This window comes from Trichoderma citrinoviride (genome assembly GCF_003025115.1).
Source record: "Trichoderma citrinoviride strain TUCIM 6016 unplaced genomic scaffold BBK36scaffold_9, whole genome shotgun sequence".
Classification (NCBI taxonomy): Eukaryota; Fungi; Ascomycota; class Sordariomycetes; order Hypocreales; family Hypocreaceae; genus Trichoderma; species Trichoderma citrinoviride.
In genome coordinates, this window is record NW_020194717.1 from 75,118 (window position 1) to 87,757 (window position 12,640).

At 50.2% G+C, this 12,640-nt stretch overlaps 6 protein-coding genes across 6 annotated transcripts; 3 read left to right on the forward strand and 3 right to left on the reverse strand.

Moving 5' to 3' along the window:
- Positions 1-75: 75 nt before the first annotated feature.
- On the reverse strand, positions 76-1,367 carry BBK36DRAFT_1160228 (hexose-6-phosphate isomerase; the record flags this gene model as incomplete). The annotated part of the gene is made up of 2 exons (XM_024894274.1): positions 76-1,014; positions 1,071-1,367. The coding sequence occupies 2 exons, from the start codon at positions 1,365-1,367 to the stop codon at positions 76-78; spliced, it is 1,236 nt and encodes a 411-aa protein (XP_024748319.1).
- A 1,046-nt stretch (positions 1,368-2,413) lies between these two features.
- Positions 2,414-3,481, forward strand: BBK36DRAFT_1135651 (3-oxoacyl-reductase; the record flags this gene model as incomplete). The annotated part of the gene is made up of 6 exons (XM_024892714.1): positions 2,414-2,439; positions 2,503-2,904; positions 2,930-2,931; positions 2,958-3,232; positions 3,263-3,269; positions 3,298-3,481. The coding sequence occupies exons 1-6, from the start codon at positions 2,418-2,420 to the stop codon at positions 3,478-3,480; spliced, it is 891 nt and encodes a 296-aa protein (XP_024748320.1). The 5' UTR covers positions 2,414-2,417.
- Positions 3,482-4,105: 624 nt separating this feature from the next.
- BBK36DRAFT_1122651 (hypothetical protein) lies at positions 4,106-4,848 on the forward strand (the record flags this gene model as incomplete). Its single annotated transcript, XM_024890967.1, has 2 exons — positions 4,106-4,489; positions 4,549-4,848. 2 exons carry the CDS (start codon positions 4,106-4,108, stop codon positions 4,846-4,848), a joined length of 684 nt encoding a protein of 227 aa, XP_024748321.1.
- Positions 4,849-5,533: 685 nt separating this feature from the next.
- On the reverse strand, positions 5,534-8,106 carry BBK36DRAFT_1121497 (hypothetical protein; the record flags this gene model as incomplete). The annotated part of the gene is made up of 3 exons (XM_024890829.1): positions 5,534-7,599; positions 7,783-7,926; positions 8,001-8,106. 3 exons carry the CDS (start codon positions 8,104-8,106, stop codon positions 5,534-5,536), a joined length of 2,316 nt encoding a protein of 771 aa, XP_024748322.1.
- A 519-nt stretch (positions 8,107-8,625) lies between these two features.
- Positions 8,626-10,046, reverse strand: BBK36DRAFT_1121897 (beta-lactamase/transpeptidase-like protein; the record flags this gene model as incomplete). Its single annotated transcript, XM_024890880.1, has 3 exons — positions 8,626-9,041; positions 9,109-9,406; positions 9,519-10,046. The coding sequence occupies 3 exons, from the start codon at positions 10,044-10,046 to the stop codon at positions 8,626-8,628; spliced, it is 1,242 nt and encodes a 413-aa protein (XP_024748323.1).
- A 604-nt stretch (positions 10,047-10,650) lies between these two features.
- On the forward strand, positions 10,651-12,626 carry BBK36DRAFT_1160232 (FAD/NAD(P)-binding domain-containing protein; the record flags this gene model as incomplete). Its single annotated transcript, XM_024894275.1, has 5 exons — positions 10,651-10,786; positions 10,856-11,229; positions 11,300-12,022; positions 12,088-12,103; positions 12,178-12,626. 5 exons carry the CDS (start codon positions 10,651-10,653, stop codon positions 12,624-12,626), a joined length of 1,698 nt encoding a protein of 565 aa, XP_024748324.1.
- Between the last annotated feature and the right edge of the window lie 14 nt (positions 12,627-12,640).

Here is a 12,640-nt window from a genome sequence, read left to right on the forward strand (position 1 = left end):
GCGATCCAGCGTTTCTCTTTCTGGCACAATTCCTTGACCTGAGAGAACAGATCCTTTGATAATCTGAGCTTCTATTTACCGTATGACAGCGGCGTACAACCGCAAGCCCGTATCAGCCTTGACAGTCACAGCCGTTTCGGCTGCAATGAAGAAGATGAACCCGCTCTTGACGGCAAGCTTTTTACCATCACCTTCAATGGCGCCCTCTCCAGAAATCGCAATCGCGACCGCCGGGCCTTTGTGGCTCTGAATCTGTTCCTCCGACCCAGCCGTCAAGTCGATTCGAACCAGGTCGAATTCTCCAATGGGCGGCTGATATACCAGAGTATGCCCATTGGCTCCATCTTTGCTTTGCTTTGCCGGCAAAATGAGATTCTCCCCTTTTGTGCTTGAATCGATCTTGAGCGTCTCGGCGAAGAGATCGATGCTGTCGCGGTCTGCAACGGGGCAAAGTCCTCCACTGAGCATATTGTTGGAACGGGCCATGCACTCCACGATGTCCCCGGACAAGTAACAGTGGATGCCGTCAGCCGGGATGAAGATTGCTTCACCGGGTTCCAGGACAAGGAAGTTCATACACAACACGGCCACCAACAGACCTGGATCCGTCGCGGAGTATTGCGATTGCATGCGCCGAATAAGCTCAAACATGTCACTTGGGTAGCCGAGACTCTCGATGTCCTCTTGCGACTGTCGCTTCAGGTCTTCTTCAATGTTTTGGATGGTCTGTTCATCTGCCTTCAGTATTCCGCGGATGACGCTTCTGAGGGTCTCATCGGTCCAAGACTTGGTTCCGTCGGGTACGAAGCGCCGTAGACTGGGGATGTTGAAAATGGCGGAAATCTGGTTGATGTCTCTCCAGCCGGCAAAGAGCTCAAACTTTGACAGCGCCACTGCGATTTCTGGCTTGTGGTTGGAGTCTGTGAACTTTTCCGGATCCTTCTCGTGAAGCGTGGCTGCGAGGGATTTGTTTGGGTGAATTTGCAGTGGCAAGGCTTTGGCTATCGAAAGGATCTGTGACACCCAACTTAGACGCCATTACTCTCGCTAAGGAGACAATTTCGACATACCTTGGGTAGAAATGGGAGGTTGTTTCCGAATGTCTCAACGGAATATGAGCCAAGCAGCTTCTCTTTGTGACTCTGCAACAGCTCGGCGAGTGGCTGGCCGGTTTCTAAAACCCTCGCCGGAAAGTCTGGATAGTCACCAAACCACATTTCTGAGTAAGGTTCATCGTCTTTGATGGTGAAATCAGTTCCCGGCGTCTTTTCGCAGAGCTTGGCAGCGAGAGATTCGTGTCCCTTTTTCCCCCATGGATAGTTGTTGCATGTTCCGCTCAATTGGAAGAGCCGCGGTACATCCGCCATGATGACTTGTTCGCCGTGGTCTGGAATCTATAGAATATTCTCTTTGCGTTGAGAAAGGCGGCGAACAGAAGTAAGTTACACAGAGCGATAATATGAATTCGTGCCAAGATAGTGGCCTTAACAATGAGAAAAGCACCATAGCAACGGCAGTGTATCATTTATACGGATGCGAGAATACGCCACCTTGACTTGTGGGTAAGCAAGAATGGACATCATGATTACCTCACGACCAGATCTCTGCCAAGGTTGCTGGTGGAGATGGGAGCGCTCCATAGCTGTAATCAGCAGCGACCCGTTCATTTCGAATTATCAAACTTCTCTGATGGCAAATCCGTCATCCGGTACGACCGCTCACACCAATCTTAGGGTAACGCGGACTGGCTGGTGGGAAGGAAATGCGGGAATAGCACAATGGAAGAGGTCGCCAACTTCTCGTCATGGATACAACACATCTTGATCCTTTGACTGTAAAGCAGGTCTAATGAAGTATCGCTAATGAATAAGAGGCCAGACTATACTACCTTATGCATTCAGTCCGTATCTGCCAATAATACCCTAAGTCGCGATGCTTGGCTATTTTATTGCGATAGCATTCTAGTAGTCCAATTAGTCTAATAAGGCTCCCACATCCGAGTCCCTGGCTAAGATCTTTAAGCTTCTCGCGATCGATAATTTCGGCCCGCTCGGATCATTGCGTTCATTATTATGCTGGGTTGGTGAAAGAATGGTTATCTTCTTCCCATCTTGCCTCAAATCGCAAGTGTTATTCTGTACACACGTGTAAAGTGCATAACGTCATTTGGCCACTTCGACCTGTAATCTTGGCCTCATCACCAATTGGAGTCCACACCATGACGACACATATATGTTCACTGGTCAAGCTCCCGTGTCATCATGAGATTGATGTATCTCCATCGCAGCACGGCAATCTGAGTTTTTAAATAACCTCTGCATACCACGATCTCTTCAATCTCTTAACGTTGGACGTTCGTATCAACCACGAAACTTATTAGACGCGCCACGTGAAGTTGATTATCGCATTCAGCCACCATGGCATCCCAATTCAAAGACGGTACAATCTTCCCATCGACATGCTCTCAAAAAAGGAAAAACCGCTACTAACCGTCTATCGCAGAGAAGAACATTCCTGTGTCCAAGCAGGACTTCCCGGGCAAGGACCGGGATATGCCTGATCCAAAGCCGACTCGCGACGAGCTACCCGAGGCAGGCGGAACTAGCACGACGTACAAAGCAGCAAATAAGCTCCAGGGGAAAAGGGCGCTCATCACCGGCGGCGATAGCGGCATCGGAGCAGCTACTGCAGTGCTGTTTGCCAAGGAGGGCGCTGTAACGACCATTGCATATCTCCCGGAAGAAGAGCAGGATGCACAAGACACCAAGAAGCAGGTCGAGGCGGCTGGGGGAAAATGCTATCTCTTCGCTGCGGATCTTGTCAAGAAAGAGAACTGCCAGGCCGCAGTGGACTTTGCTCTGGAAAAGATGGGCGGCATCGATATTCTCTTCAACAATGCGGCCTGTAAGTGGCTTTTCCGAATCATGGAACGACAGAAATGCTAACCCCGGTTAGATCAAATGATGGTTGAGGATATTCTCGACCTGCCAGACGAGCAATGGGTTCACACTTTCAACGTCAACATTCACTCGTACTTTTACATGTCAAAGTACTCCCTCAAGCACATGAAACGCGGTGCTGTTATCATCAACAATGCCTCTATCAACGCATACATTGGCCGGCCCGATTTGCTGGATTATACCTCTACCAAAGGAGCCATTGTATCCTTCACACGCGGTCTGAGTAATCAGTATATCTCAAAGGGAATCAGAGTCAATGCCGTTGCCCCGGGGCCAGGTAAGTAAAAGAAAACACACTCCAATCCTGTTTAGCATGCAGCTAACCAGAAGCCCAGTGTGGACTCCTTTGATTCCCGCGACGATGAATGAGAAGGCGCAAAAGGAATTCACCAGTCCTATGGGCCGACCAGCGCAACCATCCGAAATCGCAAGCTGTGTCGTGTTCCTTGCTTCAATGGACAGCTCTTGTGTTAGCGGACAGACACTGCACTGCAACGGTGGTACTGTGGTAAATGGTTGAACAAAATTTGCATCGAGTAAATATGTTAGCTCTTTTTAAATACCATGTTTGATGAATTCAAGGTAAAAGGCGGCTCGCTGCTCGCATGTAATTCGTGTGCTTTAGGAGATATGTTGAGATACCTAGGTAAGCAGACAAATAAGAATGCATATTCTGGAGTTTACTTTTCCCCTAATGAGAAAAAGTCTTTTCTCTATGTGAGGAACTATCATCAAATGAATCAAGTGAATTTGCGATTGTTTAGAGTCTCGGCGACCCGATGTGACCTGTTGATTCGATCTTTGATCATCGTGGGCAATCATGACAATTTTGAGGGATGTCAATGGCACCAGATCAGCGCCGACGTCATCTTCGAATCATCAACGCCATGCCTGCTTGTATGACTGAACTGCCACTGAAAACATAATATGTCAACTGTCAATGGTAAACTTGAACAGCTACCCATTACCTTCCGCATTGATAGTTTGATGGACAATTGATTACTGGCGCATCATCATTCACCATGCCTCGAACCTCGAAGCGATTGAAGCAATCTCATATTGAAGAGCATGCATCACCAACTTCAACGCGACACGACGAGTCCAGTCATTCAAATGAGCGTGAGAGCCCGGCTAAGAGTAGCCCTATGCCGAGCGATGAATTCGATGAAGCCGATCAATTCGACGAACTCGATGCAGCCACCGATCTGACGGATCCCAGTCTGCTGGATGAGGCGATGCCAGCCGATGGACAAGCTCCAGCCAACAAGAAAGCAGCCGGTCAATCCTACGCCCTCGGCGGCGGCGGTTACAACTCTCTCAAGTCGTTCAACGGCCAGTATTACTCTGGCATGGCTGTCGGCGGATCTCACACATGGAACTACGACGGGGGAGTGTGGCAGGAGACCAAGGAGGAACCAGACTTGTGGAAGATAGACTACAAGACAACCAAGAGAAGGGCAAGGAAGGCCCCTGCGAGAAGCGGTGCGCCTGTAGGGACCGAGTACCACTGGTTAATCGTTGCACATCAGGTGAGTTTCACTATCTACCGTATCCCGACATAGAAGATTAATTGACTTGTACTGTGTAGCACGTCCGTAAAATAGATGCCAATACTTACGAAACGCATCTCGAGGGATCAAAGTACAAATTAGCTCATAAAGGTGCAGCGTCCAACACATGGTCAATACCCACAGTCAAGGGACAGCGCGATCGCGAGCTGGAGCTGTTGGAGGACGCCAAGCGGCGTGTTCAGGGACTGCCGCCCGTACTGGGCAGTGAAAAAGTCAAGGTGAAAACGGCTGAGAAGGGACAGCAGAAGCTTGAAGACCTTTTCTCCAAAAGTAATACAGGTGAAAGCGGTAATAAGCGGAAGAGGCATCAGCCGTAGGCATTCGAGCTTCGGGTATTCTCACTGGAGCCCAAGTTGAGGGCTGGGGTCTTGCTTCATACGAGGTTGAGTTGGCATTAGCAACGAATAGTATGACATCAATCAACAACACGAGCTGCTTGCCCGCCTAAGCCGCCTTCTCCAAGATCACAGCTATTGCGAAGGGGTATTGATGACAGAAACGACCAAGCATGAACCGTAGCCGTTACCCCTCACCGTCGTGGACAGAAAACACTGCCACCTGTCAGACACAATACCGCGACAGACCGGCGGTGTATTTTTTTCCCACCGTATGCCTCCTTCGCCCTTCATCCGTGCCGAAGCTGTTGCGGAGCCGCAGCGCCTCCAGGGTTCCCCTCACAAGCGGAACCGCAATGAGGCAGGTTTTGGGCCTTGGACACATGCAAATGCGGAGTAGCTCTGTACCTTGTCGAATATGACGAAGCCGAAGAGATGGAAAGGCTGCTCGGACCCTGTTATATCACACATACTGATTGAACGCGACGCGAGGAGCGCCCCGATGCTGGATTGGTAATTGTCAGGAAGTTCGAGTACATGGATTACATATTGCGATAAGTAGGTGATGAGGTCAAACTCGATAACACCACGAAACAAAGGAGAGTGGTTACAGCTGATGCATCGTATGATTTCTCAGACAAACATAGATATTATTCGTATTAGCATCCTATCCCCGTCGTCCAGCTCCGTAATCAGCCTGCAGTCTCTCAGTAGTTAAAGACAGGAAGTCGGCCGCTTTCCTGGCCATGTCCGACTTTTTCCCAAGATGCCATAAGGCCTTGATACAGTTCAAGACCTTTCCCAGCGTTTCTTCGAAATGCCCGCCCGTGTATCCCAGCTGTGCCGCGCCGTGGCGGAGAGCTTCGTCTGCCTCCCCAAGAAGTATGGCAGATGCCATGCTGAATGCCCTGATGAGAATCATTGTCCAAGGCTCCGTCAAAATAGTACCTTCGTTGACTGCATGGTGGAAGTTTGAGTCGTCCTGTAACCCTTGACAAGGGATTGAGATGGCCGCAAGTTCGGAGAGCTCCTGAGTGCTCGCATCTCGTATCCTCCATGTAATCCTGCCCGCGATACGTGCCCGCGCCTCGCTATCAATCCCAAGTTTGTTGTCGTCGACAAACGCAACAAGGTCGGCTATCATAAGTGCAGCGAGATTCCAATGACACGAGATGCAAAAGAACCAGCTTCGTATTCGCTCTGGAACAGAGTCGATATCAAGCATCAACTCTCGAAAGAATGATCCGTATGTCTTGTTCCAGTATCGATAGAGAGAAAGTGTGGAGCTAATAATGTCCTCCACTCTCTTCCCTCGAGCTCCTCTTCGAAGTATGCCCTGAAGATAGGACAAATGCCGAAATAGCAAAACCTTGACCGGTGCCGCTTTGGTGACGGCTTTGGCGGCGTCCTCGTACGGGCATGGCCATGTAGGCTTATAGGCAGGGTTTTCCACGTCATCGTGGACGAACGACTCCACGTCCCATCTCCCACGCGAAGGAGTGTCATCTTCTGGTGCTGTTTCGTGGAGCTCCTCGTCGGCATAGTGCGGGATGTCTTCGTCGGGCACAACGACGGGCCGTTCGTTCATCGACGATGATACCGTGTCAAACATGACGGCGAACCAGTACAGAAGTCCTGCAGTCTCCCTATTCTCCTTGTTGGAGAAAAATTGGGTGCTGCCGGTGGCTGTGACTGCATCATTCTCCAGAATTGAAGATCCAAGGCCTCGCCTGCCTGCGTTGTATCGGGCCTGTAGGGTTTGAACCTTGCGGGCAGCTCTCTCCATGTAAATTGGGGGTCCCTCCTTGGCAATGATAGTTCCCAGTCGTGCTTTTACTTCTGTCTCCAAGTCAATGCCACGGGGGTAGACTTTCATTTCTCCTCCGGGACCTCTGTCTTCAGCTTCATGACTCCAAGCCTTCTGCGTTAATCCGAATATCAACTCAGCCAATGCCACCCGGTAAGACTCCAGCTCGTCGACATCCTGCAAAGCCCTTTTGGCCTGGGCCCAAATCTGATGCTGAAGGCTACGATCAAACTCCTCGGCCAACCCATCCGAATCATCCCCCGAAGAGATGGAACACGTGGGATATCGCTCTCTTTGCCGACGGCTCCCCTGCGCCCACTGCGTGGCAAATGCCATGATGGCAAGGTGCAGGGCATTAGTGACGGAGGCATCTTGCGCAGGCGTCAGGCGCACCAGATTTGCCGATATCGATTCGCGGTCTAGCTGGATGGCTCGAGTATAAATCCTATTAGACCACGTAGTCCCCCATTCCCTGACTAGGCCCGTACGGTTCTCTGTATCTCCATGCCGCGACTGGGCTGTCAATGGGTTGTTTATTTCCGTCAGCCAGCATGATAGGTTGTGTTCGAGCACATCGTGGTATATTTGAAGCAGGTTTGTTGAAATAAGTTGGCTATTGGTGTTGGATATCATTTCGTGGTCGGCGGAAAAGAGGGATAGAGATGTGCGTTGCGAACCAGTTCCGTTTGATGATGTTCGCCGCCTCTTGGCCAACGGCATTAGTCCATCATCCTGTACGGGGTAACAATATTGAGCTGGTGAAATCGAATCGGTCCCAGGCAAATAGTCAGATAATTGCGGTTCTGTTTTGTAGGAAATTGTAGCGGTGGCGTCACCGGCAAGCTCAGGCGTCGAGGTTGGATCCTCCGATACCTCAGTCCGAAAGGAGGGGACATCGTTCGGAATTAGGCAGTCGATGAAAGGGTCTGCAAATATTGATGGCTGTAGTGCCGGGACGCCCCATTCGTAATCACTTTTGCCAGGGAAGTAGAAAGAATCGTCAACTCGCCAGCCGTCGGCTGGCAACGAAGAGAAATAGCCGTCATCGTTGTCCGCAGGAAGCGGTTGTTGAGCCACTGGAGAATCAAACGAAGAATCCGTCCTTTCACGCCTCCTGCCTGCTATTTCTTTCGAGGGTGACTTGGACCCATATGCGATGGACCGTTGTCGTGTCTGAGCTTTTGCCCATTCCCATGTGCATGTCTTGTTGGTCTTGTTGCAGTAAGAGCACTTGATGGAACCATTTCCAATGTCTTTTCAGAGAGGTTAGACTTGATGAATAATGCCTCGAAGAACATGGGTGGGGCATAGTCCTGTAATTACTTACTGAGTTGCCCCCGAGTCGAGTTGCGTTGTCCTGCCCCCAAAGACGGAGCATCGCATCCTCTCTTTGACCTTCGACACTGGTCACAGCTATGATTCTGTCGTCTCATGAGAACAGACAATTGTAGTCGCTATTGGTTAAAATTGGTTGTTAAAGCGATGAACACGGAGAAGCAGAATGTCCAGCTGGGAATCTTCGGTCGTATTGGGAGTTGTCTAAGTGGGAAGCAGAGCCTAGACGCCTCCCACAGAGGCTCAGCCTTTAACTTCAAGCTCTACTCACGCTCATATGACCTGGACTATGTCACAAAGCCACTAATGTGCTCTTCGGCCAATTACCTTGCGGTAGTTGCCCATCCCCGGATTTTCGCCCTTGTCTCCAGTCCGTTCCCCCGCTTCTCCGCTTCCCCAAAAGTGTCGGTCTCGCGTGTTGTCGTCAGCCACCCTCGTCAAACTCAGAACTAACATGGAACTGGCGCAGTCTTTATAGCCTGCAAAAGCCGTTTTCAAATCAAGTTTCACACAGCGTAGAAGGCTATTCGGGCAATCGGGGTATCCGTACATTGAAGGGAGACGCCTCCCATATTATAAACCATGACAAACTAATACAGCGTATCGAGATGCATTTCTCACTTCAGAGCTGCGTATACTTGCGTCTCCACGTCAGCCCACAATCCTAACACTTTGCCATCGGCAAATGGGAGGATCTGAGTGCACAATATCCCAGCCACACCCTTTTCACGGTCGCACCACCACCAACAGTTTGCCAATCCGGCCCAGTGAGCTACTTCCTTGGATCTGCCGGTGCTGCCGCCGTTAGACTTCATGAAGGTCAGGCCCCAGCCCTGCGGTGGATTCCCAGGCACTGGATAGAAGTCATAAACAATGTTGGTCAGGTCTGGTTTGGCATCGAAGAATATTTGCCGACCGAGATTCGGAAACTGGGGGACCTGGTTACGGAACATCTCATCCACTGTCTCTTTGCGTAGCAACTTGGTTCCTGTCCGCGGGCAAGTGCCATCGTTCAATAGCACTGCTAGTACCTCTATTTGACTTCTTTAGAGACTGTTTGCTACTCAAGTGGGAAGCTGGTAAGAATGCCCGTGACTTACTGCAATACTCTTGAGGCTTCGCAAACATGCCCGCGCCGCCGCTGTTAAACACTCGGCGAGCCTCGGACTCGTTGTCTGGGTCAATGACCAGCGGCAGTCTATGGAGATGGTCTCGAGATCTGATTGTACCATCTGGGGTTCGACTGTGCATATAGGCAAGCCTATTTCGCATATCCTTGGTGGGGAACATGGACATATCTTTGATGCCTAGAGGCTGCAAGATGTGCTTCTGCATATATGCATCAAGATTGAGTCCACTCACTCGTTCGACGGCCAGTCCAGCCCAATCAATGCCAGTCTATCCCAGGAAATGTTAGGAAACTTGACAAAACAAAGGCCAGGCAATATAACGAAAAAGAAGAATAAATGGAGAACAGGAAAGGTAAATAGAAGCATAAATTGGCACTTACACCGTATTCCCAAGCTGTTCCTGGTTGGAATAATAACGGAGTAGAGAGGACATCTTCACTCCGCCCAGAGAACTCGTCTAGCCCGGCTGGAAACGACCAGTTCCTGAGACGTTCATGGGAAAAGGTATAGCCGAATCCAGAGGTATGGCTCAGTAGCATTCGAAGCGTGATTTTGTTCTTCTTGTCCTCAAGAGTCCCGTCCTCACGCAAGACCTTGACAGTCTTGAGCTCAGAAAGGATATCCTCAAGATGGTCGCCATCATCAAGCTTCAAGACTCCCTGCTCTACGAGCTGCATGCAAGCAAAACCAGTGAGCATCTTGGTGCATGATGCGATCCAAAAGATAGTTTCGAGGGTCATTGGCTCATTCGAGACCAAGCCCCGTTTACCGGCTGAGTGAGTGAACAACTCGCTTCCATCCTTGCCGACGACTACAACTGCGACACCTGGAATATCGTTTTTGGCATCAACACAGGCGTTGTTGACTGACTCTTGAAGGTTGGAGACGGTCTCGGCGTTGAAGGGCATTTTGACAATTGAACAAGGTATTGAAGAACAGGCTATGTGTCGTGAGAAATTAGCATGCCAGATCACGAACGCGTGCGCCTTTTGTGTCTCCGTCATACTCGGACATGCTTGTCCCGATCTGCGAGCCAAGGTAATTTCGGAGTCGTGAAGCTCTGCCAAGCTCCTTCAAAGGTCCCATGATCAGGTAAATACGGTGCGGCTGCGTGTCCGCAACTCCTTTCCGCATATGCGTGCGGTTCCGCATGCATGATCCCCCTCTTTTCATCCTGTTCTGCCAGCGAGGCTTCTCCAACCAGCCACAAGATGTGACCCCAGACAGATCTTCAGCTGCGGGGAGACTGTCGTCGCGACCGCAATGCGAATTTACTCCACTGTCTCGTTGAGGTAGTCCAAGCTTGCTTGAGGTGGTAGGAGGTATTGCGGATGGCAAGTCGATATCGCTTCATTACTGTGCGGTGATGACGAGAACACAGGATAAGCCGTGGCTTTAAATTCGAGGCCTTCGTACATTCAAAAGAAGATTTTTTTCCCCCGTCTTCCTCACCAGAAAACATCTCTACATTTACTGCCTTGACTGTAGCCTATACTCTATATTCCAGCCAACATGGGTGAAAACTTTGCTTCGGGAACGAAAAAGTTCAACACTGATTTGACAGACTATTCTGTGCAACATGAAGAACATACTGGCCCCTATGCGGAGAACCTCGACATTGACGCCGTCATTGTTGGAGCAGGTTTTGGTACGATGAACCGATTACTTGCAAACGACCATCTCATGCAGCTACTGACAACTCTTCCGTATCATATAGCCGGCATATTCATGCTGAAGACTCTCCGAGATCGCGGTCTGAAGGCGTACATCTTCGAAGCTGGAAACGATACTGGCGGTACGTGGCGCTGGAACTGCTATCCAGGTGCCGGTGTCGACTCTGAGGTGCCTGAGTACGAGTTCTCCTGGCCCGAAGTGTGGAAGACTTGGAACTGGCCGAACAACTATCCTAACTATCAGAACCTGCGTGACTACTTTGATCACGTCGACAAGATAGTTGGAGTGAAGAAGGACTGTTCTTTCAACACGGTCGTTGTTGGAGCTCACTTTGACCAGGACGAGGGCAAGTGGAACATCCGCACCGAGGATGGTCGCACAACCAAGGCCAAGTATCTTGTTCTGGGGACTGGCTTCGTAAGTAACTTTCCAATTTGTGGCTACTCGCCCCTTTCAAGTCTTTGCTCTCATGCTAATAGCTGTGAAGGCTGCCAAGAGATATATCCCCAACTGGCCTGGAATGACCAAGTTCAAAGGGATCATCCATCACTCCTCGTTCTGGCCAGACGAAAAGATTGATGTCCGTGGCAAGAAGTGCGCCGTTATTGGGACAGGAGCATCCGGTGTCCAAATCGTCCAGGCATGGGGTCCCGAGGCTGGAGAGGTGAAGGTGTTCCAACGCACCCCCAACCTCGCCGTTCCAATGCGCAGAAAAGATCTCACCGTTGAGGAACAAGAAAAAGCCAAGAAGCATTATCCAGAGTTGTTCAGATACCGTGAGGCAAATTTTGCAGGTTTCCTCTATGACTGGGACGAGAAGAACACATTTGACGTTGGCCCTGAGGAGCGCGAAAGGTTCTACGAAAGCATCTGGAAGGATGGCGGATTCCGATACTGGGTCGCCCTATACAAAGACAATCTCTACAGCGCTGAGGCGAACAAGGAGTCGTACAAGTTCTGGGCAAAGAAGACTCGCGCTCGGATCCAAGACGCCAGGAAGCGCGATTTGCTTGCTCCGCTTGATATGCCTCATTATTTTGGAATCAAGCGGCCCTGTCTCGAGTACAATTACTATGAGCAATTCAACAGGCCAAATGTGGATATCGTGGACATCAAGAACAATGCCATCAAGGACATTGACGAGACGGGCATCCTCCTCGAAGATGGCACGCACTATGACTTTGATGTCATCGCGGTAGCAACAGGCTTTGTAAGTGGTCACCTCAAAGATGCTTTCGAATATATCTAGCAACACATCACTAACAGTTTTCGCAGGATATCGTCACTGGAGGTACTGATCCCAGTCAAACCAGATCTTCCCCGTTGTTTTAGGCAATGAACTTCAACCGTACTAACACATTCCAGTCATGACACAATTAGGACTCGAGAGTGTTTCCAATACCAAACTCGAAGAAGAATGGGTCACTGGCGCCCTGACATACCTTGGACTCACCGTCAGCGGATATCCCAACATGTTCCATATATACGGCCCTCAGGCCCCCACGCTTCTTAGCAATGGCCCGACTACCGTTGAGGTGCAGGGCAGATGGATCGCTGACTGCATCCAGAAGATGCAGAAGCACAATATCAAGTACATCAACCCGAAGCTTGAGTCAGCTGTCGCTTGGAAGAAGAAGGTGGTCGATATCAACAACCAGATGCTGTTCCCGACGTGCAGATCGACGTATATGGGTGGAAGTATCCCTGGCAAGGTATATGAGCCGGTTTGTTTCCCAGGCGGAATTCCGAAGTACGCGATATTGATTCGCGAAGCACTGGACGATATGTCGGGCTTTAATGTGGTGTCGAATTAAAAGCTGATGCATCG